Source organism: Erinaceus europaeus, chromosome 1, assembly GCF_950295315.1.
Source record: "Erinaceus europaeus chromosome 1, mEriEur2.1, whole genome shotgun sequence".
Lineage (NCBI taxonomy): Eukaryota > Metazoa > Chordata > Mammalia > Eulipotyphla > Erinaceidae > Erinaceus > Erinaceus europaeus.
This window is the reverse complement of record NC_080162.1, coordinates 174,726,468-174,754,457: the sequence shown is the minus strand read 5'-3', so window position 1 is coordinate 174,754,457 and position 27,990 is coordinate 174,726,468. Positions and strand designations below refer to the sequence as shown.

The 27,990-nt window shown below is 38.6% G+C and overlaps 1 protein-coding gene across 1 annotated transcript in view; it reads left to right on the top strand.

Annotated features, from left to right (window-relative positions):
- The first annotated feature begins 760 nt into the window (after window positions 1-760).
- The window catches only part of STMN2 (stathmin 2), a 49,032-nt gene continuing 21,802 nt past the window's right edge, over window positions 761-27,990 (top strand). The window contains exon 1 of the mRNA XM_060199737.1: window positions 761-924. Within this exon, the coding sequence (XP_060055720.1) occupies window positions 906-924 (19 nt within the window). The 5' untranslated portion in view covers window positions 761-905. The remainder of the gene's footprint in view (window positions 925-27,990) is intronic.

The following is a 27,990-nucleotide window of genomic DNA, read 5'->3' as shown; positions in this document are numbered from 1 at the left end:
CATGACATCCACCTACTATTGTTCCTCCAATGTTCAAGCCACCAAGTCCACCTGGTTCTGTCTTGTTACCAGATGAAAAGGACACCAGTGCAGAAAGCTAATTCATATCCTCCTCCGTGATATCCCCAGAGGGTTCCACAACTACTTGTTCCTTTACCTAAACAGTCCAGGCCAAATACAGAAAACACCAGGCCTCACATTACTGAGATAACCTCATGGGTCCAAAGACATCTGAATCCAATTTTGCACAAGATTGAGAACAGAGGTACAGTTTTCTCGAAGGTGACACTAGGCTTATGGTTACCCTGGAAGGCTAACATCTACCAAAGACAGGGGCAAAGGAGAAAGAAAACACGAATAAGTGAAAATACAATGTTTTACATAAAGATTTCCAAGAGTCAGGATGTTATGAAGACTTCTCAGGCCTCCTAATCCTTTCTCTTTTCTGCGGCATTCGTGCAATAAAGCAAGAGTGAGCAAAGTCTAGCCCCCTGGTTCACAGGTAGGTACAGCCCAGTTCCAAGCTCCCAGGAGGCTTCTGGGCTAAGACTCCACTCTACTTGGACTGTACTATCAGGCCCCCAAAACGGGGGGGAGCTGGCAGGGAAGAACTGATTTCCATTTCAAACTGCATTCTGGTACTTTGTACTCTGGCACCATTGGTCGATCAATATTTAATGCTTGGAGATTCTAACTCTGCGGGAGTCATGTCAGGGGACCTTGGGAGCCAATCTGCTTGAGCTTCTGAGTGATAATTATTCATAGGCTCCTGCCTCTTGCTCTTTCTCTCGCACTGCCCCACTCTGCAGACTCAGTGCCTTATCCAGTCTTCTCTTGCTCTCTCCGCTGTTGTAGCTGGACCCTTCTTCGCCTTCTCCACTGCTCAGCATCTGCACATCCCTACAATGGCTAAAACAGCGATGGGTAAGGCATTGCGACCTCGTTCTCTCTCGGCTCCACCTTTTACCTTCTCTCTTAGAACTCTGAAAGGTATTTTATAGGGGTGGGAGGGGGAGACGTTCATAGTAACAGGGGAACAAGGAAAGAAGGGAGCAGTTCTGGCATTGAGGTGGGGTTAGAGAAGGAGTCTTTGAAAATCATAAGAATTTCGTTTTAAAGATAGAAGCAGGTAAGTTGCTTTTCCATATAGGTAGGGAATTTATTCTGCTTACATGTTTAAAAACAGGGTTCGATTTTGTGTAGTGGGTGGGGGTGGGGGCGAGATGTTTGCCTTAAATGAGGTTAAGGGACATTTTAGAAAGTGCTTTGTAACATCCATTATATTTCTTCTGCAGTTAAAAAAAAAGAATGAAAATGAAAAGGAGGAAAGGGGTGAGAGACCGAGAAAAAAAAGAAACAGAGAGAGCGAGAGCGAGCGAGCGAGAGAGAGAGAGGGAGAGAGAGAAAGAACGAAAGAAAATTCAAAGTCAAAGTGGTCCCATCTAGGATGTCTGAAAGATGGGTGGAGACGAGGAAGGGGAGGTGGAGAACAGGGCAGATTTTATAGTATTGTCTTGGTAGAGAAACCGCTAGTCCCGGGGCGCGGTGCGGGGAAGTGAGGGTGGAGGGGTGGCGTGGGCTGGGGGGGGGGGTGTCTATCCTTTGTTTAGGAAAAGGGAGTCGAAAGAGAGAGGGGAAGTCTGGGAGGGCAAGGAGGGCGCGGGTGGGCAGCTGCAGGGGCGGGGTGGGGAGGGGGCCACAGCGGTTCCGCCGGCTCTGGGGTGGGGTTTCTTTGTGTGAGGACTAGCAGTCCCGGGGGGGGGGGGGGTGGAGGGGAGCGGGAGGGGAAGGCACCTGCAGCGCTGGTGCACAATGCGGACGGCCCCACCCTGTGCGGAACCCAGCGGCTCCCTCCTTCCCTTCCCCCAGCCCAGTGCTGCTTCTCCTGCTGAAGGGAGGCCGGTGGGGAGCGCTGCGCGACACCCAGAAACCCTGCCAAGGAAGGAGGGGGGAGACTGCGCCACTCCCCACTGTAGGCGCTCCAGACTTCGGATCTAGGTTCCGGAGAGCTAGATCTAACCCGTGCTCCCCCACCTCTTCCTTCCCCACCCTTGCCTCATTGTCGTTTTATTAGGTGGCGGCGAAGTGGACTAACATTTTTTTTCCCAAAAAAAGCCACATCACACAGGCTTCTCTGAACTCATTTGATTGATATGGGGAAAAGCTTGTGGAACCTATACATACAAACATATTATATAATAGTGCACATATTAGAGAGATACAGATCTCTGAGCAACATGAATAACCATTTTGTAAGTCAGACTGGTTCAATATCATGGCAATTTTTACCAGCTCTACCTATATCAGAAAGGCAGATCAGATACAGAGAGAGCCAGCGATCTTCTGAATCCAAGGCCTCCATCCTCAACTGGTCTAGCGCGTGTGTCCAGTGTCCTGTGGTTTGGGGAACTGGGTGACTTGGGAGTTGAATAGGCTGGGGGGGGGGGAGGGTTGGTGGTAGTCAGAGCTCCAGGGGCTACCATAAGCCTCATCCAGGGCTAGGTGCGTGTGGCGAAGAAGGATTCGCCCTGGACAGCTCCACCCTGCCACACCCTCCTCTGGGAGCTGAGATGACCTCGGGCTCTAAGTCTTGGCGAGGAAAGGGTGCTGGGAAGCCGGGGTTGAATGGTTTGCACTTAAAGACCCCCCCCCCACCCCTCTCCCTTCCCTTTTTCCAGTCTCCTATATGCAAAAGGCTCATGCAATCTAGGCTGTGCGCTGACACCCCACGTTGTTCTGGGAGGCGCCCCCATCCCCTCTCTGAGCCCAGCGGGTGGTGGCTCTGCAGAAAAGCTGACAGGAGCCCTGCCCGGCCACACAAAGGCGCAGCCCCACCCCAGCCGGCCGCGAGACCGTAGAGGTGACCCCGTTCCGTGGGTGAGGTGGACGAGCGCTCTTGTCGCCCTCCCACAGCCCACAGAGCTCGGGATTCTTTTCTCCTAGCCCCCAACCTGCAGTCCTCACTCTTGTTCTCCTTGATTTCCCTTGGATAGTGTGCCTAGGAAAGGGCCTTGCTCCTCCATTGGGGTGCGGTTCGGCCCCACCCCAGTCAACTGGAATCGGAACCCGCAACCACTGGCCGGGTGGGGGCGCACGTGGCGAGCAGCGCGTGGAGCGCGGCCAAACCTGCAAAGCCAGGCGCCGCGCCCTGGGCTCCCCAGGCGGTAGCCTGGCGCAAGCCCCGGCGCTTGCAGCGGGGAAGGCAGGTTTTCTGCGCAGTGTCCTGTGCTACCCGGCTTCCCACAAATCGCCATTCACGCACCAGCCCAAGAAAGGTTCTGAGAATGGGGAATGGGGGCGATTTTGCACTGTGTTCTTCCCCCTCAATGGAAGATCTTTGCTGCAGGCTACAAACTTATCAGTATTATTTTTACTGTTTCAAATCATCGTTATTATCATCTCGTGATTCAGTGGCCTTGTTTGTTCAGATAGAATGAATTACTGCATTTGATTAAGAATTAACCCTTGTTCCATTCATTTCCCTTCCTCTATGAACCCCCACCTCACCCTGCCCCACCCCACCCCCCAAAATGCATTCTCCGGATACTCATTATAAACTATAAAGCAAATGTATTTTAAGTTGTTGGGATTTTGTATGTTCATGTGCTCTGATATATGTGTAGGCGCTCTCCACTGGCAGAGCTTATGTGTTAAAGATTGCTGAAAATTCTCTGCAGAAAATTGTATACATACATACACATAATCTATATTATACATATAAATAAGATTTTATAATCTTCACGTTTTCCATAAGGTCAGTTAAAATATATAACTGTAGATTATGAACAAATTCTTTCTTTTTTCTCTTTTTTACTTCTCATTGCTGGTTTTTAATATGATGTCAAGACTACACAGAAACAGAAATCATGGAACATTAACCTCCACCCATTAATAAAAATCTTACCCTAGGTATGTCAAATTTAAGAATTCTTACCACCATACTTAAGTTGCATTTGCAATAATGAAAAGAAACACAACCTCTGCAATTTTAAAACAATGGATTTTGAAATCATTCCAGTTGCAAAGCATAATCAATTAATCTCTAGGGCGGGTACTTTTTACTTGATTCATTAAACGATTATTGAATTCAACATGATGGTGCCGGCTGCAATAATATCCCCATTATCTTCTCTGATCAAGTGGATTTGGCCAGGATTTCAGTATAAAAATTAAAGAAAAACAGTAACATGCCATCTGTCCTGATGTGAAAATAATGTTATAACAGGTGAGTAAGCTGAGGCTGCAAATAAACAATGTTACTCTGTGTAAATCCACTACATATAACTACTATTAGGGTATTAGTTACACCTGGTTGTGTTTGTCTAAGTATGCGAAAATTCTTTGAAAGTGTATTTTAAATGATAGTTGAAATTAGATGGTTTGTAATATTTACATCTAGAAGTTTACTTAGTTAAAATTAAAGTGGGGTGTGTGTGTCTGTGTGTGTGTGTGTGTGTGTGTGTGTGTGTGTGTGTGTGTGTGTGTGTGTATGGTGGTTCAGGATCTTAGTAATTTGTCCTACTCTAAGGGAAGAAGGAAGTGTTTTTATTGTTAGAGCAATTGCCCCTACCCATAGCAAGATTTTATTTATTGCATTAAAAACACATTTATAGACTTTGGATTTTTTTTATTACTAATAGATAGGTTGTGGTTTAAATATCTGGTTATTTGGTTCAATGTGTTTTCCATTAAATAGCTTATTCTCAATGATAAAAAATGATGCAAGAAACTATGTTTTAGTAAGACCCAAGAACTGTCTCCTGAGAGAACTTAAAGCTTATTTACACAATAAAAGAGGGTTTTTTTCCATATAATTTAGGATGAAAATAATTCTGTGGACACTGGCTAGTAACTATCAGTCAGGATTTTATAGTTCAGCGCATACAAAATGAAATGGAATTGGAATCAATTGCATAGTTATTTGGGGGGTTTTATCACTGATAAATCCAGACCATCTTTAGGAAAATTCCTAAACCAATTAATTATTTTTTTATTCAAGTTGGATGCTACCATTTCTATGTCCTAATATATCCCAGTTGCTCCTGGCTCACACAAAGCTAAATGAAGCTGCCCATAGAGCATGCGTCTACCTGCTTTAGGTGTGCCCCTCCCAAATAGGCTGATACCTGACTCCAGCTCATAATTTTTCTTTGATCTTTGAGAAACAGACATATTATTGTCACAAGATATGTGACTTCATATAAAAAATGCAAGCAAATTTCAGGCAAAATGAAAACACCAAATTAGCCGGTGACCCAGATTTTCCGGAACCTGGCTTGTCTTTTTTTTTTCCCCCTTGTTTTTGTTTTTGTTGTTGTTATTTGTTTGTTTTCTGGGTTTTTTTTTTTACTGCACTAACTTTTTACCCCACTAGAGGGCAACCAAAAGTTCTCTAAAGAAGTAAACTCAGTTCCAAATATTTTATTTTATTTGAAACATTTAGTTGCTTATTTGGTAAGTTAATGTTCTACCTTTCTTTAGTGGATAGAAGGAGTTGGTATACCATTTCAGAGAAACAAATAAAATACATGAAAGTAGGTGCTGGCCCTAATTAATATTTTCTCTTATGTTCATATTCTTATTCTCCGATTCAACATTCCAGTTTCATTGCCTTGTAACTACTAACATGTGGATAGACAGTAGGATGTCATCAGTAAAGACAAAAATTATTCACAAATAGCATTTTTAATATTCAAATAAATGAATAAACTAAACAGAAATGTCACTGATTTGTTCATTTGTTTTAGATGTTCTCTATATTGGGGGCAAACTTTAATACCAGTCTCTACATTCACAAAATTTGGAGTCTTCTACATAAAACTGGTAGACACAATGGGATACTGAGAATGGATGCTGAAAACTGCTTATTTTCCCATTTTCTAAATTTGTTTTTCTTTAACCTTTAAAAAGACACTCCCAGGTCAGGCAGTGGTGTACCTAATTGAACTCACATGTGTAAGGAGGACCTGAGTTCAAGCCCCCTCCCTCCACCTGCAAGAAAAAAACTTTATGAGTGGTGACACAGTGATGCAGGTATCTCCCTCTCTATCTGCCCCTTCCCTCTCAATTTCTCTCTGTCATTATTAAATAAATAAATAAATAAAATATTAAAAGATACTCTTTTAAACCAAATCCAGTATGATTTCAACTCGATATTGAACCATATCCTGTATCAGGCTTCAACAACTGTTATGTATATCCTTGTAGTGGTTGTATTAGTTTAGTTGAAATTTGATGTTAATTTTAATGACGATACATAGAAACATTAACTTCTTTTTTTGTTGTTGTTGTTCATATCACCATTGACTAGAGAACTGCTCAGCTCTGGCTGTTGCTGGTGCATATGCAAGTTCTGTTACCTAATCAGTGGGTTTCCCTGGTCTGAGTACTAACTAATATTTAGGATCATCAAAAATATTTTTTTCATGTTTACATTGGTGGGGAGATCCTTTTTCTTCTACATAACTATGATCCATCTGTAAAATATTTAATAGTTTGACATTATTGTGCTCCTCAAACTCTAATGTGCATATGAATTGCCCGTAATTTTTCATTAAAATGCAAATTCTGATACAGTCCTTCAGATCGAAGCCAGACACTCTTCATTTCTAACAAGCTCTCAGATGATATAGATTATAACCATAAAGCACATCTGTTTTGGAAATACAAAAATCATCATATACATACACGACCCTAAGTGGATTCTAGTGTAATATAACATTTTCAAAGCAATGGCAATCTTTACAAAATATTTCATATCCAAACTCATTTACTTAGGGAATTTATTCCTCTGGGGGTTGAGTATTCTATGCCATCGCTCTCTCTTAATTGGATTTTTAAAAATATATTCACATTGCAGGATTCAGCAGAGGGCCTTCAGAAGAAATAGGAAATGAGTGAGTGTGTGTGTGTGTGTAATAATGGATTGGGTTTATGACAGTTGAGATTAACAAATGGGTATTACTAGCTTACTGTTTGTTATTTACAGCATGCAAAACAAAGTTTTACTCACAGCCTTTAAATTGTGGGATAACGTGCAAAACTCTGTAACTCACTTAATTACTGCAAATATGATGAAAAAAATAAAACAAAGATTGAAAATCAGTAAAACTGTCAATATATCTCACAGATTATTTGCCCAGTAGTTCTAAGGAAATATTTCTTTTTTTTTTTTTGTATTTTTTTTTTATTTAAGAAAGGATTAATTAACAAAACCATAGGGTAGGAGGGGTACAACTCCACACAATTCCCACCGCCCAATCTCCATATACCACCCCCTCCCCCGATAGCTTTCCCATTCTCTATCCCTCTGGGAGCATGGACCCAGGGTCATTGAGGGTTGCAGAAGGTAGAAGGTCTGGCTTCTGTAATTGCCCTCCTCGCTGAACATGGGCGTTGACTGGTCGGTCCATACTCCCAGTCTGCCTCTCTCTTTCCCTAGTAGGATGGGTCTCTGGGGAAGCTGAGCTCCAGGACACATTGGTGGTGTCTTCAATCCAGGGAAGTCTGGCCGGCATCCTGATGACACCTGGAACCTGGTGACTGAAAAGAGAGTTAACATACAAAGCCAAACAAATTGGGAATCTGGGGAATGTTATGCATGTAAAAAAAAAAAAAAAAGAAGAAGTAGAAACGCAAAGCAGAAATTGACTGAGTTTGGAGTATGGCACCAAAGTAAGAAAGCAGAAGTATACTAGAGTTTGCAGTGAGTATCTCCCTAATACTTCCTCTCCACTTTTCCAAGCTTTGGGTCCATGATTGCTCAACAATTTGTTTGGAAATATTTCTTCTTATAAACACATGAAAAATGTATTAGTCTATGACCATACCACCCTGAACACGCCCAATCTCATCTGATCTTGAAAACTTTATTAACAATTTTTTTTGTGTGAGAAGATATCTGAAAACAGACGTGTGTGCTTTCTTCATATTTATGTCAATAAGAAACTTCTATTATTCAATTCTAACTTTCTATAAATGTAAACCTAGAGAGAGGAAAGTGAGTCTTGAGGGATATTAACAAACTGGATCATTTCAGTTTTTCCATACATTGAATAGCTACATGTACAAATAACATATTTCCCTTTACAACTCAAGCCAATTTTATAATTACAGTAAGATTTTATTGTAGTAAGCCCAAGACAGCAATAGAGACATATAAATAAATTAACAGTAGAGGGTGGAGGGAAGAGCAGGAACCATGAGGTGGCTGGGTAAACAGACATGGGAGTGGAGTCAGACAGAGGCTTGAGAGTTCCACGCAACTCTCAAGGGAGGATTTCCTTCTCCTGGGTGACAGTCCTTGGATGTCCTCACTGAAGAAGGTTTCTAAGTCATGCAGAGTCTGGAAGACATCTCTGTTGGTCTCACAATATATATATATATTTTTTTTTTCATAAAACACAAGTGAGTTTTTAGAACATCTTGTAGATTCAAGTTAGGCCTCCCTTGTGGCCATGTGCTATCTGTTCTTTTTTTTTTTTTTGGTAGATTTGTGCTATTGACTGATAAGACACTATCTTGCCTCCCCAACTTTGTCATAAATGGAGTGAGAATCTACTTTAGTGCTCCCCCACCTTTTAATTATCTGAGGTTACTGCAATAACAGTGCACATATTTGGGGATTATTATGATATCCATACATATAGTATATCCCAAGTTATAAATACAGCATTTCCCAGACAGCATACAAAAAAACATGGTCTTGAATAAAACTGACCGGGAATTGGGTAGAAATAGTGTTGATCAATCTGAAGTTGACTTAAGCTTCAAGGTTATCCATTTCTTCATTGTGTTTGTTTGTTTGCCACTAGGGTTATTGTTGGACTGAATGCCTGTACTACTACTACATGACTTCTGGCAGTCATTTTTTTGTTTGTTTCCTCTAGACAAAGGGTGAGAAAAAGAGGCAGAAGGAGACAGGAAGGAAGAGAAACACTATAGCACCACTTCAACTCTGGTGAAGGTTCCCCATTACAGGTGTTCTCATTTGGTAGCCTTGGACTAGAACCTGGGTCCTTGCCATGGTAGCCCTGTGAGCGCTACTAGCTGAGGCATATGCCAGTCCCCATTATTGTTGCTTTTTTTTTAAATATTTATTTTGTTTATTTATTCCCTTTTGTTGCCCTTGTTGTTATTGTTGCTTTTAACTGATAATTCCAGGGCTTCTCAGAAGCTAGGTAACTTTCAATGATTTGAACTTTTTGTGTATTTAAAAAGAAGACAAAAGCTACTGAATTTACATGTTTATGCCTAGTAGTACAGTATCATTCTATATAGTTATAGCAAATATCTAAATTTGAGGGCCTTAAAGACTAAGCTCAAAATGTTCTGACTGGGCCTTTCATCAACCATTTTCATTTAACTTTGCTTTCTTTCATAAATCATCTTTCTTTCATGAATCAATTCTAACTCAGCTGTTAGAGCACCAACTAACATTCCCGAGTCCCCAGAGGCCAAAACCTCAAACTACCTTATGCCAGAGTTGATCAATGCTCTAGTACTCTTTCTATTTTCTTTCTCTCACTCATGATAACAAATAAATTACTTCTTAAAAATAATCATTTTCTGCCATAGATATAAATCTCAAAGTCTTTAAGAGATGACTTTTGTTATTGACTTAACCCTTCTGTAGCATGTTAGGAATTAGCCTAAGTACTTTACACATAGTAGCAGTGTTGACTATGAAATAATTCTGAAAGCTAAGCACTATTCAGATGAAGAAACTAAGGCATAAGAGAAGTAAAGTTGCTGACCCAGCATTATATCAGTTTGTCAGAAAAAGTCTTGATGTATTTTTCTGTGCAAAAATGTGTCATGACTTTTCTAACAACCCAATACATATAGAATGTGAATCTTACTGTCTGACTCCAAACATCTGAGCTTTTCATCAACAATTCTTAAATCTACTTGCACATCTATATCAAACGTTTTCCCACCAGGGGCAGGGTGATGGAGGTAGTGGTAGCAGTAGCGCACTGGTTTAAGCACAAGGACTGTTGCAAGGATCCTGGTTCCATCCCCCGGGCTCCCCACCTGCAGGCAGTGATGAAACAAGTGATGAAACAGATCTGCAGGTGTCTTTCTCTCCCTGTCTCTGTCATCCCCTACTGTCTCAATTTCTCTCTGTCCTATCCAACAACAACAAAAATATAAGAAATGGCTGCCAGGAACAGTGGATTTGTAGTGCAGACACCGAGCCTCAGCAATAACCCTGGAGGCAAAAAAAAAAAAAAAAAAGTATTTCCACAACAGGGAACAGAGGTAGATCAATGAAAGCACCATGTGACAATTCTGAGATAATTTTGTCCTTTCTAAGCACAGATTCACTGAGAAGACAAAATACCTTCAGATTGATAACTGGATTTAATATCTAATCTAGGGCTTGTTAAAATAATTGTCATCATTTAGGTTTGGGGGCTTGTAATGTATAGAATGCATGGCTCTTTGAAGGCTCAGGTAAATGCTTAGCAATTTCTGATGCTGATACATGATGGTGATCAGTTCTGGAAAAAATATCTTAAAATAAGTAATATCAAAGCATCATAATGCAATTCAAAATGGATCTTTAATGTCTTTCATTGGTCCTAGATTTTTAATTTTACTGATTTGCTTTACGAAATAAATTTTGAACTAAAATGTACACAGTTCAAACATTCACATTTAGTACAGTCACTAAATAGTACCTTAAACTGTCCTTATTACCTCAAAAGCAGACAGTCAGGATCAAACCGTGGGTAGGATCTAAACCCCTTGTGAAACATTTTTAATACTCTTTTAATAAAGGAATCAGATCCTGTCATTTGTCAAGGAGATGTTCGCAGCAGTAAAACCTATGTTTATATAACCCATTTTTATTAGCCATGATTAAAGATAATGTTCTGTGTACATTTGTCCTCACAAAACATTTTTATGTGAATGTAAAGGTTAATTAATGCACTTCAGCAATCATTTTATTAGTCATATGGAAATGTGGATTCTCTAGGGAACTGTACTTGACAACTACATATACTATTTTTTAATTCAGTGTTTTTCTTATTATTTTTCTGCATCTACACATTAAGATATTTAATACTTTGAAAATGCAATATTCCAAACATTGTTCTTACCAGAAATCGTTTTTTATATAATTTTTAAAATCATGTCTTTGAGGGTCAGGCAGTGGTGTTCCTGTTTGAGTATATGTTTGAGTATATGGATTACCAAAAAAGAAAAGAAAGGGAGTCGGGCGGTAGCGCAGCGGGTTAAGCACAGGTGGCACAAAGCGCAAGGATCCACATAAGGAGCCCCCAGCTCCCACCTGCAGGGAAGTCGCTCCCCAGGCAGTGAGGCAGGTCTGCAGGTGTCTCTCTTTCTCTCCCCCTCTGTCTTCCCCTCCTCTCTCCATTTCTCTCTGTCCTATCTAACAACGACCATATCAATAACAACTACAACAACAAGAAAAAACAAGGGCAACAAAAAGGGAAAAATAAATATTTTTTTAAATTTTAAAAGAAAAGAAAAAAATGGCCACTAAGAATGGTGAATTTGTGGTGGATAAACCTAGTGGCAGTAAAACAAATAAATAAACAAACAGCAACAACAACAGTAATAACATCTTTATATATAGCAAGAATAGGGTCTGCAATTTTTTAACATCTACTTTTGCCAAATTTGTTATGCAGTTCTTAGAAGGATGTCTATTTAGCAAGGTTTTATTTTTTTCAGAATAATTTCCAAACTTCTGACAGACCAGTGTATACATCACTCATTAATACAAGTCCTTAAGTGTAACAAAAGATCACGCAATAGGGATCTGTCAGTCTTTCATACAAGAATAAAAAAAGTGGATGAAATTTCTCAAATCTGGGCCTAAAAATGTTCTTACAAGAGAACATTTTAAAGTTTAAATTTCTGTGAGAATCCTACATCTTCTTTATTTCCTCTATGAACTGCAGCCATGAAGTTCTAATTTCTATTCCACAAAACTACTCACAGTAAAATGTGTAATCTTTTCTTTTGGCCTTCCTAGTGAATGTAACGCACATGGTAAAGTTCAGCTACCGCCCGACTCCCTTTCTTTTCTTTTTTACTAGATTGGGCAGAGAGGAATTGAAAAGGGAGGGAAGAGGTGGAGAGCCTGCTGCAGACCTGCTTCACCACTTGTGAATCTTCCCCCCTGCAGATGGGGAGTGGAGGTTTGAATTCTGGTTCTTGCACATGGTAATCCATATACTCAAACATATACTCAAACAGGAACACCACTGCCTGACCCTCAAAGACATGATTTTAAAAATTATATAAAAAAAAAAGATTTCTGGTAAGAACAATGTTTGGAATATTGCATTTTCAAAGTATTAAATATCTTAATGTGTAGATCCAGAAAAATAATAAGAAAAACACTGAATTAAAAAATAGTATATGTAGTTGTCAAGTACAGTTCCCTAGAGAATCCACATTTCCATATGACTATTCCCACCACCAGAGTTCTGTGTCCCCATTCCCTCCATTGGAAACTTGCAGTAGTTTTCCCAAGGTCACAGATATGGGTAGACTATATGTACCCTCTTTTTTTCCTATGGTCTTGCCTTCTCTCTTTTTTTCCATCACCTATTGATACTTCTGAATGTCTTTCCTGTTTCCCTCTTCTCTCTCTGGGTCTTGACAGAATCGGAGTTCAAGCCCCTCTGGTCTTCCTCCCCTAACATAGGCTCCCACCTTACTACTTCACTACTACTGAGTTCTGTTTGTTGGCTTGCTTCTTTTGTTCTCAATATTGTTGTTTTTTAAGTCTTATAGCTTTATTTGAGAAATGCCGGTTAGCATTCTTCTCATAGTCACTATTCAAATTCATTCAAATACACCAGTCAAGTCTAATTGTATGATGCAGATTACATGAACACAGATTTTTTTACTCTTTAGAGGTAATTTTTTAATGTATTTTAGACTGCATTTTCCCCTTTATTAACAAGATAAGAGAGGATAACAAGAAAAAACAAGATTAAAAAAATGTTCAAAAGAAAAATTAGATAATGCAGTCTATTTTTATGGGACCCTACAACTGTCAGAAAATATTCAGAAGATAACTCATCCTTACCAAATGTGAGGGTCTGGATTCAAGCTTTCATACCACATAGGAGGCCCATGGAGAGACCCAGGGAAGATCCAAGGGTGGGCAAACAATATTGTGGTATCTCTCCTCTCTCCTATTTCTCTGTCTCTCTTCTATACTCTTCTCTGAAATAAAGAATTGAAAGAAAGTTTTACTAATAATTTTTAAAAAGAAAAATTCATGTTATATCTCTTTAAGTCTTCATATAATCCTTACGAGATGGGCAAAGTATACATATTATTCTCATTTTTAAGTGAGTGGATTTAAGCTCAAAGCATTCACTCATTCTAGCTTACATGTGGTGAGCTTTAGAGCCAGAGCAGAGCATAGCTAATTTTAAAATATATAATATATATTCCAAACCATACATCTTATATTGAATGTTAACAGTATAATAATCACAATTTTAAAAAGTCAACAAAATAATACAGTAATCAAAGTATGTACAAGTGCAGAGTTGCACACTAAGCATATGTGCCTTCAATCTAATCTCAGTAATAGTTAATTAACTAAAGTAAAATAGAATTGAGTCCCAGTGCACTCCTGAAGCCTATACAAGATACTATAAGAATATAATAAATATGGATGGTATTCGTCTTCGGGGAATTTAGACTCAAAAAAAGCAAAACTCTGTATATACCAAAAAGATAAATATTAATCCTATGCTACTCTATGACATTGTAAAACAATAGATGACAATACACTATAAGCATCAATTACAAGATGCTGAGATTCACCAACGGATGCAAACTGCATTGCACATCAGCAGCATCAGGAACCTAAGACCTTGCCACACCAGCAATTCTTGTTCTATAGATCCGAGCGAGGTAAGGCCTTTGAATTTTAATTTTGCCACATTTCCAGGTTGCATTGGAGGACTTTTGCTATAGTGTCACGTGAGTTTATGCAGAAGCTGTTGATACTGTAGATTATATAGTTAATGTCCATATGTCCAGTCTTATGTAGATATTTAAGATTCTTTTTCTTTATACATGACTACTGAAAAGCAATTCGTTTCCCCAAAATTTTATTACAGTGACTTCCCACCCCACTATTCTCCAATCCAAGCTTCTTTAAGATAAGAATGGTGAGTGGTGACCCAAAATGGCAGCCACCAATCTGAGAAAACAGATGGCCTAAATAGGGTGATGAACTAGTGGACTGATTGACAAGCCAAAGGGAAAGCCAATAGCATTTGGCTCCATGTTTCCTTTTTGCTGACCTATGTCAACATTCTCTGCCTTCTCAGTCTGCTTCCATGAACAAATCTAGCCTACCTTTGGCAAAATAACCCAGGTACAAATGTTCAAGTACACTGAAACTTGGTTTAAAGTTGTCTTTAGAAATTAAAAGAAAGGGAAGGGTCTCTTTACTGTAATGACACTGGAATTATAATGGTAATTATAAAATGGAATTATGTGGTAAGTCATAAATATTTTTTAAAATTAAGCAGAATGGGAAAAATTCTATGTAATAAACAAACAACTCATCAAAGAACTCAAAAGAATATGAAATTCTGTGAATATTGAAAGTAGTACTATAACCCCCTCCAAAAAAACAACTTATGTCAGAAGTTATTACTGTTATGTATAAGAAGCAGTACCAGAGAAAAGGTGGATCTGAGCATTAGATGGCTCTGCTTTTGTACTCTGTTCCACTATTACTACCTGATGATCTTTCAGCAAGCCATCATTTCCATATTGCAATTTTCTCAGTTATGAAATGGGGAAATGCCATCTAAATCATGTGATTGTTAGCTGGATTAGGTAAGCAAATGAATACCAAAAAAAAACTGTAATAGCTGCGCAATTCATTATCACTTTGGCAATGCAGTGGCAAACCCAGTAAATAGCAATAAATGTTTTAAAATTTTTGTAATAAAAAAATTAATCATCTTCTCTGATTCTTAAGGTGAATTGTGAAAATACTGAATGAAAATACTGAATACCTAAATTCTATACTCTATCAATTTCTTTCTATAGGTAGTAACAAAACTACTAATATTCCTTGGACTTTAAAAAACAATCACTGTTAGGTGCTGGGTGGTGGTGTACATGTTACAATGCGCAAGGACCCAGGTTGAGCCCCCAGTCCCCACCTACAGGGGAAAAGCTTCACAAGTGTGAAACAGTACTGCAGGTGTCTCTCCATCTCTCTCCCTCTCTATCACCCCCTTCCCTCTTTATTTATGGCTGTGTCTATCCAATAAGTAAATGAAGATCATAACATGTTTTTTTTAAATCACTGTTCAAAAAATCTTGGTAGTAAGAGAACTAGTATTTATGTCATTATTACCAATACAGCTTATCGTTTATCTCCAGGGAAGTCCATTCTTTTTCTTTCTTTTTTTTTTTTTTCAGTTAGAAATTGAGAAAGGAGGAGAAGGTAGAGAGGGGAAGAAACAGAGAGACACCTGCAGCCCTGCTTCACCACTCATGAAGCTTTCCCCTGCAACCTGGGGCTTTGAACCCAGATTCTTGAGTACTATAATGTGCATATTTAACCAGGGGCACCACCGCCTGGCCCCCATTCTGAGTAATGTTAGTATTGAAAGTACATTTTATTGATTTATTTATTTATTGGGTTGCCCTTGTTTTATTGTTGTAGTTATTATTGCTATTATTGATGTTGTTGTTGTTGGATAGGACAGAGAAATGGAGAGAGGAGGGGAAGACAAAGAGGGGGAGAGAAAGACAGACACCTGAAGACCTGCTTCAGCCCCTGTGAAGCGACTTCCCTGCAGGTGGGGATCCAGGGCCTCGAACCCGGATCCTTACACCGGTCCTTGTGCTTTTCGGTACCTGTGCTTAACCCGCTGCGCTACCGCCCGAATCCCAGTACATTTTTCTTTTATATTATCATCTTATGTTTGTATTTCATACCTCATTCCATTTCAGAAACATATATAGTTTCACAAGTGGTTAAGCAGTGCTGCAGGAGTCTGCCTCTCTCTTCTCTTTCTCCTCTCTCTCTTCCCTTTTCTCTCTCTCCCTCTCTCCATCCCTCCCTCTTTTTTTTTTTACCTCAGATTCTCTGTCCCTAGCCAATAAACAAAGAGAGGCAAAAATATATATAAGATGTTCGCATAATTTAAGGTTAAAGTAATAATGATATTCTGAGAAGTAGTATTCATCTGAATCGGACTTTCCAAAAGCTTCAGGGAACCTAGCTGGCTACCAATAAGAAGGACCATTTTAATTATTTTTTCCTTCACTAGAATATCAATATGTACAAATGTATGATACATAAAATAAGAACTATATTCATGGTAGACTTGCAGACATGAGAAATGAGGGCTCAAGGGAGTCGGGCAATAGCGCAGTGGGTTAAGTGCACGCACATGGCACAAAATGCAAGGACTGGAGCAAGAATCCTTGTTCAAGCCCCTGGCTCCCCACCTGCAGGGAAGTCACTTCACAGGCAGTGAAGTAGGTCTGCAGGTGTCTATCTTTCTCTCCCCCCCTGTCTTCCCCTCCTCTCTCCATTTCTTTCTGTCCTATCTAACAACGACATCAATAACAACAACAATAATAACTACAACAACAAGGGCAACAAAAGGGAAAATAGATATTAAAAAATTATATTAAAAAAATAAATGAGGGCTCAAGTTAGATGCTGTTGATGAGTCTACATATGAAAAGTACGCAGTATTATTTTCACAGTTATAGGCCATAAAATACACTCCTACTTTTTCATAAACATGACCTAATATTTATAGAGAACTTCTATATGAAAAGTATCAAAATAAATCCTTAGAATATCATAATATTTTGCACGGGGTGAAAGAGTTCAGGTTAGAGCCATGAGGGTCAGGAAGTAGTTCACATAGTAGAGCTCACACTTTGCAAAGGAGGAGGATCTCAGTCCAGAGGTCCTGGCCACCATAAGGAAGCACCACACATGCATCCAGGGACCCTCTATAAGTGATGGAGAGGTGTTGTGTGTCTCCTTCCTCTGTCTTTCCCTCTCCCCCTCTGTCCCTAACTTTAAAAACAGCAAAACCACACAAATGAGAAAAGAAAGGAGGAAAGAGAAAAAGAGGAAGGAAGAAAGGGAAAAAGGAAGGAAAGTACTTCAGCTTTCAAAAATGTGGTTATTTCCTTACATTAAAAAAAATTTTTTTAATTCTGATATGACTAGCCAGTACACAAAAGACAGAAAATAACCCCATATCTATCTTTGACTGAAAAAAGGGAAAACAGGAAACAATTCTGTATCAGAACAAATGAAAGAAAATCAAACAGTATATATAAAGTAATTTTTTTCAGGGGCCAAGCAGTGGTGCACCTGGTTAGGTTCTCATATTACAGTGCTCAAGGACCTGGGTTCAAGCCCCTGGTTCCCACCGGCAGGGGGAAAGCTTTGCAAGTGGTGAAGCAGGGCTGCAGGTGTCTGTCTTTCTTTCTCCCTCTCTGCTCCACCTCTAGAGTAACTATTTCTTTTTGCAATTAATTTGATCAATTAGGCTTTTGTTCCTTCTCTCTTTACTTATTATCCCTTTTGTTCTTGTTTTTTATTGTTGTTGTAGTTATTATTGTTATTATTATTGATGTCATTGTTGTTTGATAGGACAGAGAAATGGAGAGAAAAGGGGAAAACAGAGAGGGGGAGAGAAAGACACCTGCAGACCTGCTTCACCGCCTGTGAAGCGACCCCCCTGCAGGTGGGGAGCTGGGGGGCTCAAACGGGGATCTTTAGGCAGGTCCTTGTGATTTGAGCCAAGTGCGCTTAACCCGCTCCCTGCGCTACCACCCAACTCCCGGCTTTTATTCTTTTAAGATATGTGAGGAAGTCACAAAGTCCAGCATTTTTTCCTGTTACATTCTTTCGTATATATTAATTTAGTTAAGTAGTAGTGCATTTCACAACCAGTACAGACTACAACACTGTTTTAAAAATAGCATTCTAAAATGAAATTTAACAGAATACAATTTTTACAATTGTTAAATTTCTTCAATGTTAGTTCTGAACATAGAAAAATTACTTTCTTTAAAAAAAGTATTTATTGGGGACCGGGTGGTGGCACACCTGGTTGAGCACACATGTTACAATGCTCCCTCTCTATTTCATTCTCATGTTAAAAAAAAAATCTTGGGGAGTCGGGCTGTAGCGTAGCTGGTTAAGCGCAGGTGGCGCAAAGCACAAGGACCGGCATAAGGATCCCGGTTCGAACCCCGGCTCCCCACCTGCAGGGGAGTCGCTTCACAGGCGGTGAAGCAGGTCTGCAGGTGTCTATCTTTCTTTCCTCCTCTCTGTCTTCCCCTCCTCTCTCCATTTCTCTCTGTCCTATCCAACAACGACAACAACAATAATAACTACAACAATAAAACAACAAGGGCAACAAAAGGGAATAAATAAATAAAATAAATATTAAAAAAATCTTTAAAAAAAAAGTTGGAAAGAAACACTTGAGGTGGGGGACAGACAGAGAGAGAGAGAGAGAGATAGAAAGAACTCACTTGTGGGTCCCTAGTCATGCAGAGGCTAGGTGCTAGAGCTGAGTCACCACATGGAAGGCTCTTCTATGGCATTGGAGGAAGCGCTGATGAAAAGCTATCTTTCCTTCTCTCTGTGCGTCTCTCACAATCTCATTATCTGAATAAAAGTCAGCCCACAGTGGGGAAATTATATGTGCATGAGGTCCATGATTTGCAGCAAGTAAATAAAAAAAACATAGTTAACATACATATCATCCCTTAGAGATTGTTGGAACTCTGGATGATTTCATAAGGATGAAGGGATATCTTAGAATTACATGAAACAAAGTACCTAACTCTGTAAAACTTCCAAACATCACTCAAAGAATTAAGATAAATATAATGAAAATAGTCTTTATTCTAATGTAACAGTTGTTGAGTTTCTCAGAACATTTTAATTCATCCCTTACAACAATGTGAAGACAGAACTCATACTCAGAAATCTTAATTCCCTAAAGTTGGTTGGATCTCAGCTAAAGGACAACTTTGATTCATCAACTCGTATTCATATTCTTTTTGTCACCCCAGGATAATATGTATTCACCTAAATTCAATATGGGGGTTGGGGACACAAAAGCACTAGGACATATGCAAAGGTAACAATCAACCCACTTTTTTCTCTTTGTATATAAAGTGGAGTTAACGTTATAGAATAGTAGAGCTGGGAAGCTTTTCTTACGGTTTTTGGAGCCAAACAGCTGTTGCCAAACCACTAACTAATGCCCTTTTCAAACCATTAACATTAACTTATATAGTGAAGGGATAAAGACATAAGGCATATTGAGAAAAGCAGGTCACTTACTTCAAAACACAGAAATACCACGCATGTTGTATCACAAAAATGAAACTATTAAAGTTAGTGAAGAATTGCTGTTTGACCTGGTTCCAGAATCTGGGCTGATCACTCCCACCTGATCCAGTCTCAATAGTGAAGCCAGCAGGGCAGGTCACTTTTGCAGCCGCAACCAATGGGTGAGTATTTATAAGACAATTGAAGTCACAACCTCCTACAAATGTGTGGGGGGGGGGGGAGGAGGCTAGGGAGGAGGGGCATACAGTTAAAATGCTAAACAAGACACCTCCTCTTGCCTTCGGAAACTTAAATACAGTTTAGAATAAATTACAAGCTGTAAACAAAGCAGTAGAAGAATGAGGGTTTAATTAAGTGAAACAAACCAGGGAACTTACTGGGTCTAAGAAAGGAAAACAAAATCAAAGGCCCTTGCATAGAAAACAAATTGACTTCTTTTCTGATTTAAAAAAAATGTATTAGTGACTTGATACTGATTAATAAGACTGTAAAATAACAGAGGTATAATTCCATATAGTTCCCACTACTAGAGCTTTATGTCCCATCCTCTCCATTGGAAACTCCCTATTATCTATCACTCTGGGGACATGGATCAAAAGCCTTGATGCAGTGCAAAAGGTGGAAGGTCTGGCTTCTGTAATTCTTTCTCCACTGGACATGGACACTTTTTTTTTTTTTAGGGAGATTTGAATTCAGCCTTACACAACAGTGTGAATCACAGCTGTTGGATACATTTCTGGATTGGCACTGAATCCTAAAACAGAGGTCCTCTGTCTCTTGTCATTTGCCAAACTTTGAAATTGTAAGCAACATTCCAAACCATGAGTGCTCATTTTTTTTATAATTTGCAGATTTCTTTATTGATTTAATAATGATCAGCAAGATCATAGGATAAGAGGAGTACAAGTCCACACAATTCCCACCACCAGAGTTCTATATCCCATCTCTTCCATTGGAAGCTTATTCTTTAAATGAGCAATGCTTACAGTGAATAAAGACAGGAAAACAGAAGAAGAAAAAACCCAGCATTAAGCCTTCATTTAATATATACTAACGTGATCATTTGTCTGTTTGTTTGTTTATATTAGATAGAGACAGAGATGGTAGAGAGAGGTGGAAAAGACCATAGTACCAAAGCTTCCTTCAATGCAGCAGGGGCCAGGCTTGAACCTGGGTTGCACACATGACAAAGCAGCACACTATCCAAATGAGCTATTTCAGTGACCCCAACTTGTATTTTTTAAAATAACATCAGTAACCTATTATAGCAAATCGTAATTCACATTGATCTATGCAAATAAAACCTTTTTATTTATTTATAAAATGGAAATATTGATAAAACCATAGGATAAAAGAGGTAGAATTCCACACAATTCCTACCACCAGAACTCCGTATCCCATCCTCATCCTTGAAAACTTCCCTATTCTTTATCCCTCTGGAAGTATGGACCCAGGATCATTATAGGGTGCAGAGGGTGGAAGGTCTGGCTTCTGTAATTGCTTCTCCATTGGGCATGGGTGTTGGCAGGTCCATTCATATTCCCAGTCTGTTTTTATCTTTCCCTAATGGGGGAGGTCTCTGGGGATGCAGGGTTCCAGACACACTGGTAGGGTAGTCTGCCCAGGGAAGTCAGGTTGGTGTCATGGTAGCATTTGGAACCTAGTGGCTAAAAAAGAATTACGTTATAAAGCAGAACAAATTTTTGACTAATCATGAACCTAAAGGCAACAAAATTGCAGATGACATCTGAGGTCTCCATTTTGGTAAAAGCTAGTAGGTCTATCTTTGCTATATTCCAAGGGACCCATGACTTTGCTAGTATTTGTCTAAGCCTGACAGCTAACATGCAGGTGGTCCCAAGGTATTGTCTGGGGAGATGGTTTCATACTTGGAAAAAAAGACTAGAAAGCTGGATCAGGGAAAAGAATTCATATCTTCTTCCCACTTTTTATACGGTCATTTGTTTTTGTTGTTGCTGCTGCTGCTGAGTTTGGTTAGCTCTTTATATATTTTGGGTATTAACTTTTTATCTGATTTATGGCTTGAAAATATCTTTCCCATGCTGTGGGGGGTCTCTTTGTTTGAGTAATGGTTTCTTTTGCTGTGCAAAAGCTTTTGAATTTTGATGTAGTCACATTGTTTTAGTCTTCCTTGCAATTGGATTTGTATCCCTAAAGATACCTATAAAATTTAGATGGGAAAGCGTCCTGCCAATATTTTCCTCTAAGTATTTGGTAGTTTCTGATCTAACACCCAAGTCCTTGATCAATTTGGAGTTTACTTTTGTTTTTGGTGAAATATAGTAGTTCAGTTTCACTCATCTGCATGTTTCAACCCAGTTTTTCCAGAACCATTTCTTGAAGAGACTCTCCTTTCTCCATTTAATAGTTTGGGTCCACTCGTCAAAAATTAAATGTCCATGGGTGTGGGGGCATATTTCTGATATAGCTCCTACACATTTGCTTACTACACCACCTACATAAGTATTTGATACATTATTTTTCATAGATGACTAAAATAAAACTCTAATCAAAGTGTTTTGAAACTGCAACTGTTAGGGCATTATTGAGTAAATATATATTGTGCACTTCAGTTTCATGTAATAAGACTCTAGAATGCTCATAAGGTTTACAGAATCAAGTAAACTGCTAGTTCTTACATGAGATTTTTAGAGCCTTTGCCTAAAATAACTATCTTCCATTAGTTATTTGCATGCTACCCTTTTCCCAAGAAAACATTATGGAGACTGTTGTAAATATAACTTGTATTCTATTCAGATAAGGAATCCATTCACTAAAACCTTATTATTATTTGATAATAACACCAACTTAAAATACTTCTTTCATTTACAAGTGATGCTGGTAACAGTTATAAAATAGTGTTAATTTTGTAAGAGTCATCCAGAACTAAAATAACTGTATGGAACGTTTCAAAATTCTTTAAAATTCTACACTATACATAGGAAGTAGAGGTTTTTGCTAGTCATCAAGAAATACGCTTTGAAAATTTAACAAATTTTAAGATTGGTAGAGGAACTAAATCAGGATATGACAGATGTCACTTCACAAATTAATGCAAAGTACTTAATCTGACCCTGTGCATTGTGCTTTATAAATTAGCATATTATATTATGTTAAAAATAGAAATCTCCATCTCATGAAGATAAATAGAATTCTCTTTGAGTTCATTATGTTTGTATCCTTAGTATCTGACCACTAGTCAACTCAAAGGGGATATCAGCTGGACCAGTATCAGAAATAAAATCATACAAGGCAGGGGTAGATAGCATAATGGTTATGCAAAAAGAGTTCTCATGCCCGAGGCTCTGAAGTCTCAGGTTCAATCCCCCACAACACCTTAATCCAGAGCTGATCAGTACTCCGGTAAAAATAATAATAATAATAATTATTATTATTATTATTAATTTAATTAAAATAAACATACACATACATTAAAAAGAAATAGTCATACAAATTTTATAGCTTTTATATTGCATTTGTGATTTTTAAAAATGTAACATTTTTAATTTCTATAAACTTCTACTTACTCTGAGAATGTAATCATAATTCATTGTGTATGTGTGTAGTGTTATAACACTTTATTCAATACAGAGACAACATTTGTGGTCAGCCTGAATTGTAAAAATCTTTATGAAATAGAAACCAGGATTCATTATCTGGAGAAAAGTGAACAAGAAACCTAGAAACCTTGCCTTTAGTAATGAGACTTTATCCTTATAGAAACTGACCTCTAAGTACAGAAATCACTCTGAATTGAAATTTTGAGTTTTGCTGAATTAAGAATGAGTGCCAAGTATTCTTCCACTGTTCAGCCAAGATTTTAAAACCACTGGGAAAACATTTAAACCACTTAGGTGCTACAATGACATTCAGTCATTTGGGAGACAATATTCAGAGAACAACATAGCAGTCTCAAATGATAGTTGCACCCAGTTCAGTAGATTGAGAAGAAAGGAAAAGTAGTGTCCTTCTCATCTGAGAACTCTGCTCAACCATATGAACACTTCATTTCCTTACCCTGGTATCTGATTTAACCTCAGTCAGTCTAGCTATAATCTTGGACCATTATTACTACCTAGTAGTATTAGGGGCTTAAGAAGAAAAAAAAAAATCACTCAGAATTCAGAATTAACAAGATAATAAAATCTTAAAACAGAAAAGTGTTTCCATTTTCCTGTAAACTCCAGTATAGTTTGTACTCTGTGTGGGACTGTTAAGGAGTTCCTTCATCAGTAGGAAAGAAAAAAGGACAAGACTCTACATGTGTAGTAGAACGCTCCTTAAATTCAGCATGATTATTAGCTGGAATCAAGTGTAAGGTGAGATCTCAGGTTGGTATAATTTACTACTCTTATTACAATTTTGATCACAAGGACTGATTCATGCCATCTAATTGCTTTTCCTTGTCACAATTACTTTGCCAAGAATCAATCAAATTGAAATTGAAGAGCCTCATCTGTTTCTGTAACACTCAGTAATGATTTATACAACTATGACCTTCTTAAATGTCCTTTGATTTGATTTGATATCCACTCCTACAGGAAAAAAAAAGTGCTCCTTTCCTAATCAAAATACTAACCTTTTAAAAACTCCCTGGTCATTATAGTTTAGAGATTATAATTCTTGGGGATGAGATTGGTAGAATAATGTTGATTGACAGAATCCATTTTTTATAATAAATTAGTTGCCATTACATCATCATAGCAGATAAATTTAGAACATTAGCTCATATCAGTGATCTTCTGGGATGTTACAATAGATCTTCAAAAATCTGATTTTTATTTATTATTTAAACATTGAATCCTTAATTGCATACTCATTCAAAGTAGCTTAAGGTCCAGAATTGTCAGTATTTTAGATAAAATACAACTATTTTAGATAAAAATCATTTTAGTCTTTTCCATCTTTCATGGAAAAAAAATCACAATGATGGTTCTCCCAAAAGTCCTTCTAAATTAAATAACAGATTTTACTTTTAGAAAAATCTGACCTCACTCTACAGGACCCCCTAACACCATACATGCACGTACACATATGTGCACAATAACCTGTAATATAGTTTTAAATCAAGTAATGGGGTATCAAGATCTCTAGCATAAGAAGATCTAAGAGGTAACTTATACGCATATACAGTACATTAAAACTTAGATAATAAAAGGAGAATAATGAATGACAGAGTTAACGGGTCAGTAATAAAGTGTAGCTTCAGTGTTTATTATTATGAGACTCAGATGTTTTTAGAACCAGTTTGACAATCACCCTGTTTCTCCCACTGTCTGTTTAAATCCTAATACCAGTGAGCACCGCCAACAAGGTGTACAGCTATCCTCCCCAATTGCCAGATCCTAAAGATCTATCGATTTTCTTTCTTTCTTCTTTCCTCCCTCTTTTTCTTTCCTTCCTTCCTTCCTTCCTTCCTTCCTTTCTTTCTTTCTTTCTTTCTTTGTCTCTCTTCTTTTCTTTCTGTCTCTCACTCTTTCTTTGTTTCTTTCTTTCTGTCTGTCTGTCTATCTCACTTTCTTTCTAGGGAGGTTAATAGATTACAATATAGTCATTGGCACATACATACAATCCTCATCTCCCTGTAACAGGTGTCTGCAAAATACTCTCATCCACAACTTTGGACCTTTCCCTCCAATCTCCACTAGGACTCTAAAATGCACTACCACCACCACCACCCCCCAGTACCTTTCCTTCCTTCCTTCCCCAAATTCTTTTGCTTTGATGCAATACGCCACACCCAGTCCAAGTTTTGCTTGTGTTTTCCCTTTCTGTCCTAGTTTCTTAAGTACCATCTATAAGAAGATCATCTACTATTTATCCCAAGCCAACCACCCCCCCCCAGGACCTAGAGCTAACCAATCCATTGCCTCTTTGCACATTTGAATTAATTTTCAAGGATGAACTCAAAACTAAACTCTTAAATATCTTTTTTTTAAGTTTATAAAGATTCATAAGATTCTGAAGTTCTAGCATAACAATGTTCTAAGAAACAATCCTTTCACAAAATCAGGGAAAATTGAAAATCTCTTATTGGAAATCTTGGAGAAAAAAAATAACTCTCAGAAAAGTGTACTCTCAGCAAATAATTCCTGAAATCCCATTATCTTTTAGTCTAAGAAAACTCCACCTCCTGGAGCACAGAGAATTTAATGAAGTGAATGACTCTCCCTAGAGTCATCATTCCTAATGTGAACTCACTGCCCTACCCATAAAAGTCATCCATTTGACCAAATAAGGATCCTATTTCCTTGTCAACAATAATAAATATGTCTTCTCCCTTCCTTGCTGTTTTCAACACTATTCAGTTTTATCATCCTGGTCCACCTGCCCTGGCTATCATATAAAATACAAAATACCTAAAATTTAATTTCCAACAAAACAAGGGATGATTTTCAATATATCTCATGCACCATATGGGGGTTAAAATTTAGTGAAGTCTCATATTTAGATTTGCTCAGTCCAGCTGTCCTGACTGTAAAGACCTTCTTGACCACGGCAGTGGCAGGACTTTTGAGGTGTTTGTGAATTTCTAAATGCAAATCACCTGTGTCTACATTTAAAGCTTATCCTATTCTGCATGTCTGTTTACACTCCACTTCCCCAACGTGCCATCTATTTCAGAGTTTGCATCGCAACTCCATAATATCTCATAGGAATGTCTACCCATTGCTGATGATCATAAATCCCTGTTATTAGAGTAAATGATTTAAAATCAATGAAAGGTACTAATTAAAAAAACCCTGAGGATTGATGTTGAGGAGTGCCCTGTATAGTAGAAATTATGTTATTCTATATTTTACTACTGTTGCTACTCTCTGAGGTGGAAAATCTTTTATATTTATTTTTGGATTAGTCCTCCCTTCTAAATCTCTTACTGTTAACTTGTGCACCCAATGTGTTTGTAATTTTTCAAAACTGTTTTGGGAGCTATACTACATCGTCTTACCAAAAAAGGTATCAGCTTACAAAGTCATACTATTGTTGGTTTTAATCAGTTCATGGAATAAAATATTGAATCACAACATGTAGCTGACAGAAATTGTAATTCTAGGTGAGCATATAGGTACATATCTCCTTGGACCTTTTTAAGTAGCATAACTAAATACATATATAGAATGCAAAGAAATATATGGTCTTCCAAATTTCCAAAGACATCCCTTAAAATCTCTTAGAGTGGAGTGATGGCAGGACTGTTATATCACAAGGAAAATTGGGTGGCTTACTTTTTTTACCATCAAGGTTATCACTTGGATTCTATGCCAGCTAGAGTCCTGAATGTCATGCAGACTTCTTTTATATAGGGGTGAGGGACAGAGATGAAGAAAGAGATTAAGAGAGACTGAGAAGAGGAAAGACACTGAAGTATCACACGACCATTCAGGAAACTCCCTCCAGGTGGTCCTCCCGTACACTGGCAGAGGGCTCTAAACCCAGTTCTCACACATGGTGAAAGAGTGCATTTTATCGGGTTCTAGCAATAGTGCAGCAGGTTAAGTGCACGTGGTGTGAAGCGCAAGGACCAGAGTAAGGATCTCGGTTCGAGCCCCCAGCTCCCCATCTGCAGGGGAGTCACTTCACAGGCAGTGAAACATGTCTGCAAGTGTCTTTCTCTCCCCCTCTCTGTCTTCCCCTTCTCTCTCCATTTCTCTCTGTCCTATCCAACAATGACAACAATAACCCCAACAACGATAAAACAAGGGCAACAAAAAGGGGAAAAATGGCTTCCAGGAACAGTGGATTCGAGGCACTGAGCCCCAGCAATAACCCTGGAGGCAAAAAAAAAAAAAAAAGAGTGCATAGTCAGCTATCTTCCAGCCCTGTGCTGTTTAAAGAAATAAACTAAATAGGGAGTGACATACCCTATGGGTATAATAGGTTGAACTATATGGTTCAACAGTGTGCAAGCATGTTCAGCCCTCCCTCATCCTACAAGTAGAGTTAAAAGAAGACCTCTTGGTGCCATTGAGAGAAATTGTTTCTACACTTTATCCAGAAGCCAAATTCTGTCACTTACCAAAAGTTACTTTGGACTCTGTGGACATTTCATTTTTAGAGTTAGTGGAGGAATAATTAGACAGTTGACAAAGTAGTCTTTTAGAACTTTCCCTATCTTAACATTCTATGTATAGTTCTAAAGCATTGGGTGTTGAATCTGTTTCCTCCTGACCAGCAAGAAAATCCACCTGCCAATAATGCCCAAACAGATCGTCTGGGAACTCTCCCTTCTCTAAAGTATTCACTCTAACCTTAAATCACAGAAATGATTAGAAGACCCTATTGGGGGATGGACAGTAGAGCAGCAGGTTAAGTGCACATGACGCAAAGCACACAGACAGACGCAAGGACTGGAGAAAGGTTCCTGGTTCCAGCCCCCATATCTCTACCTGCAGGAGGATCACTTCGCAAGCAGTGAAGCAGGTCTACAGATGTCTTTCTCTCCTCCTCTCTGTCTTCCCCTCCTCTCTCATTTTTTCTCTGTCCTATCCAACAACTACTGTAAAAACAATAACAACCACAACAAGGGCAACAAAATGGGAAAAATAGCCTCCAGGAGCAGTGAATTTGTAGTGTTGGCACTGAGCCCCAGC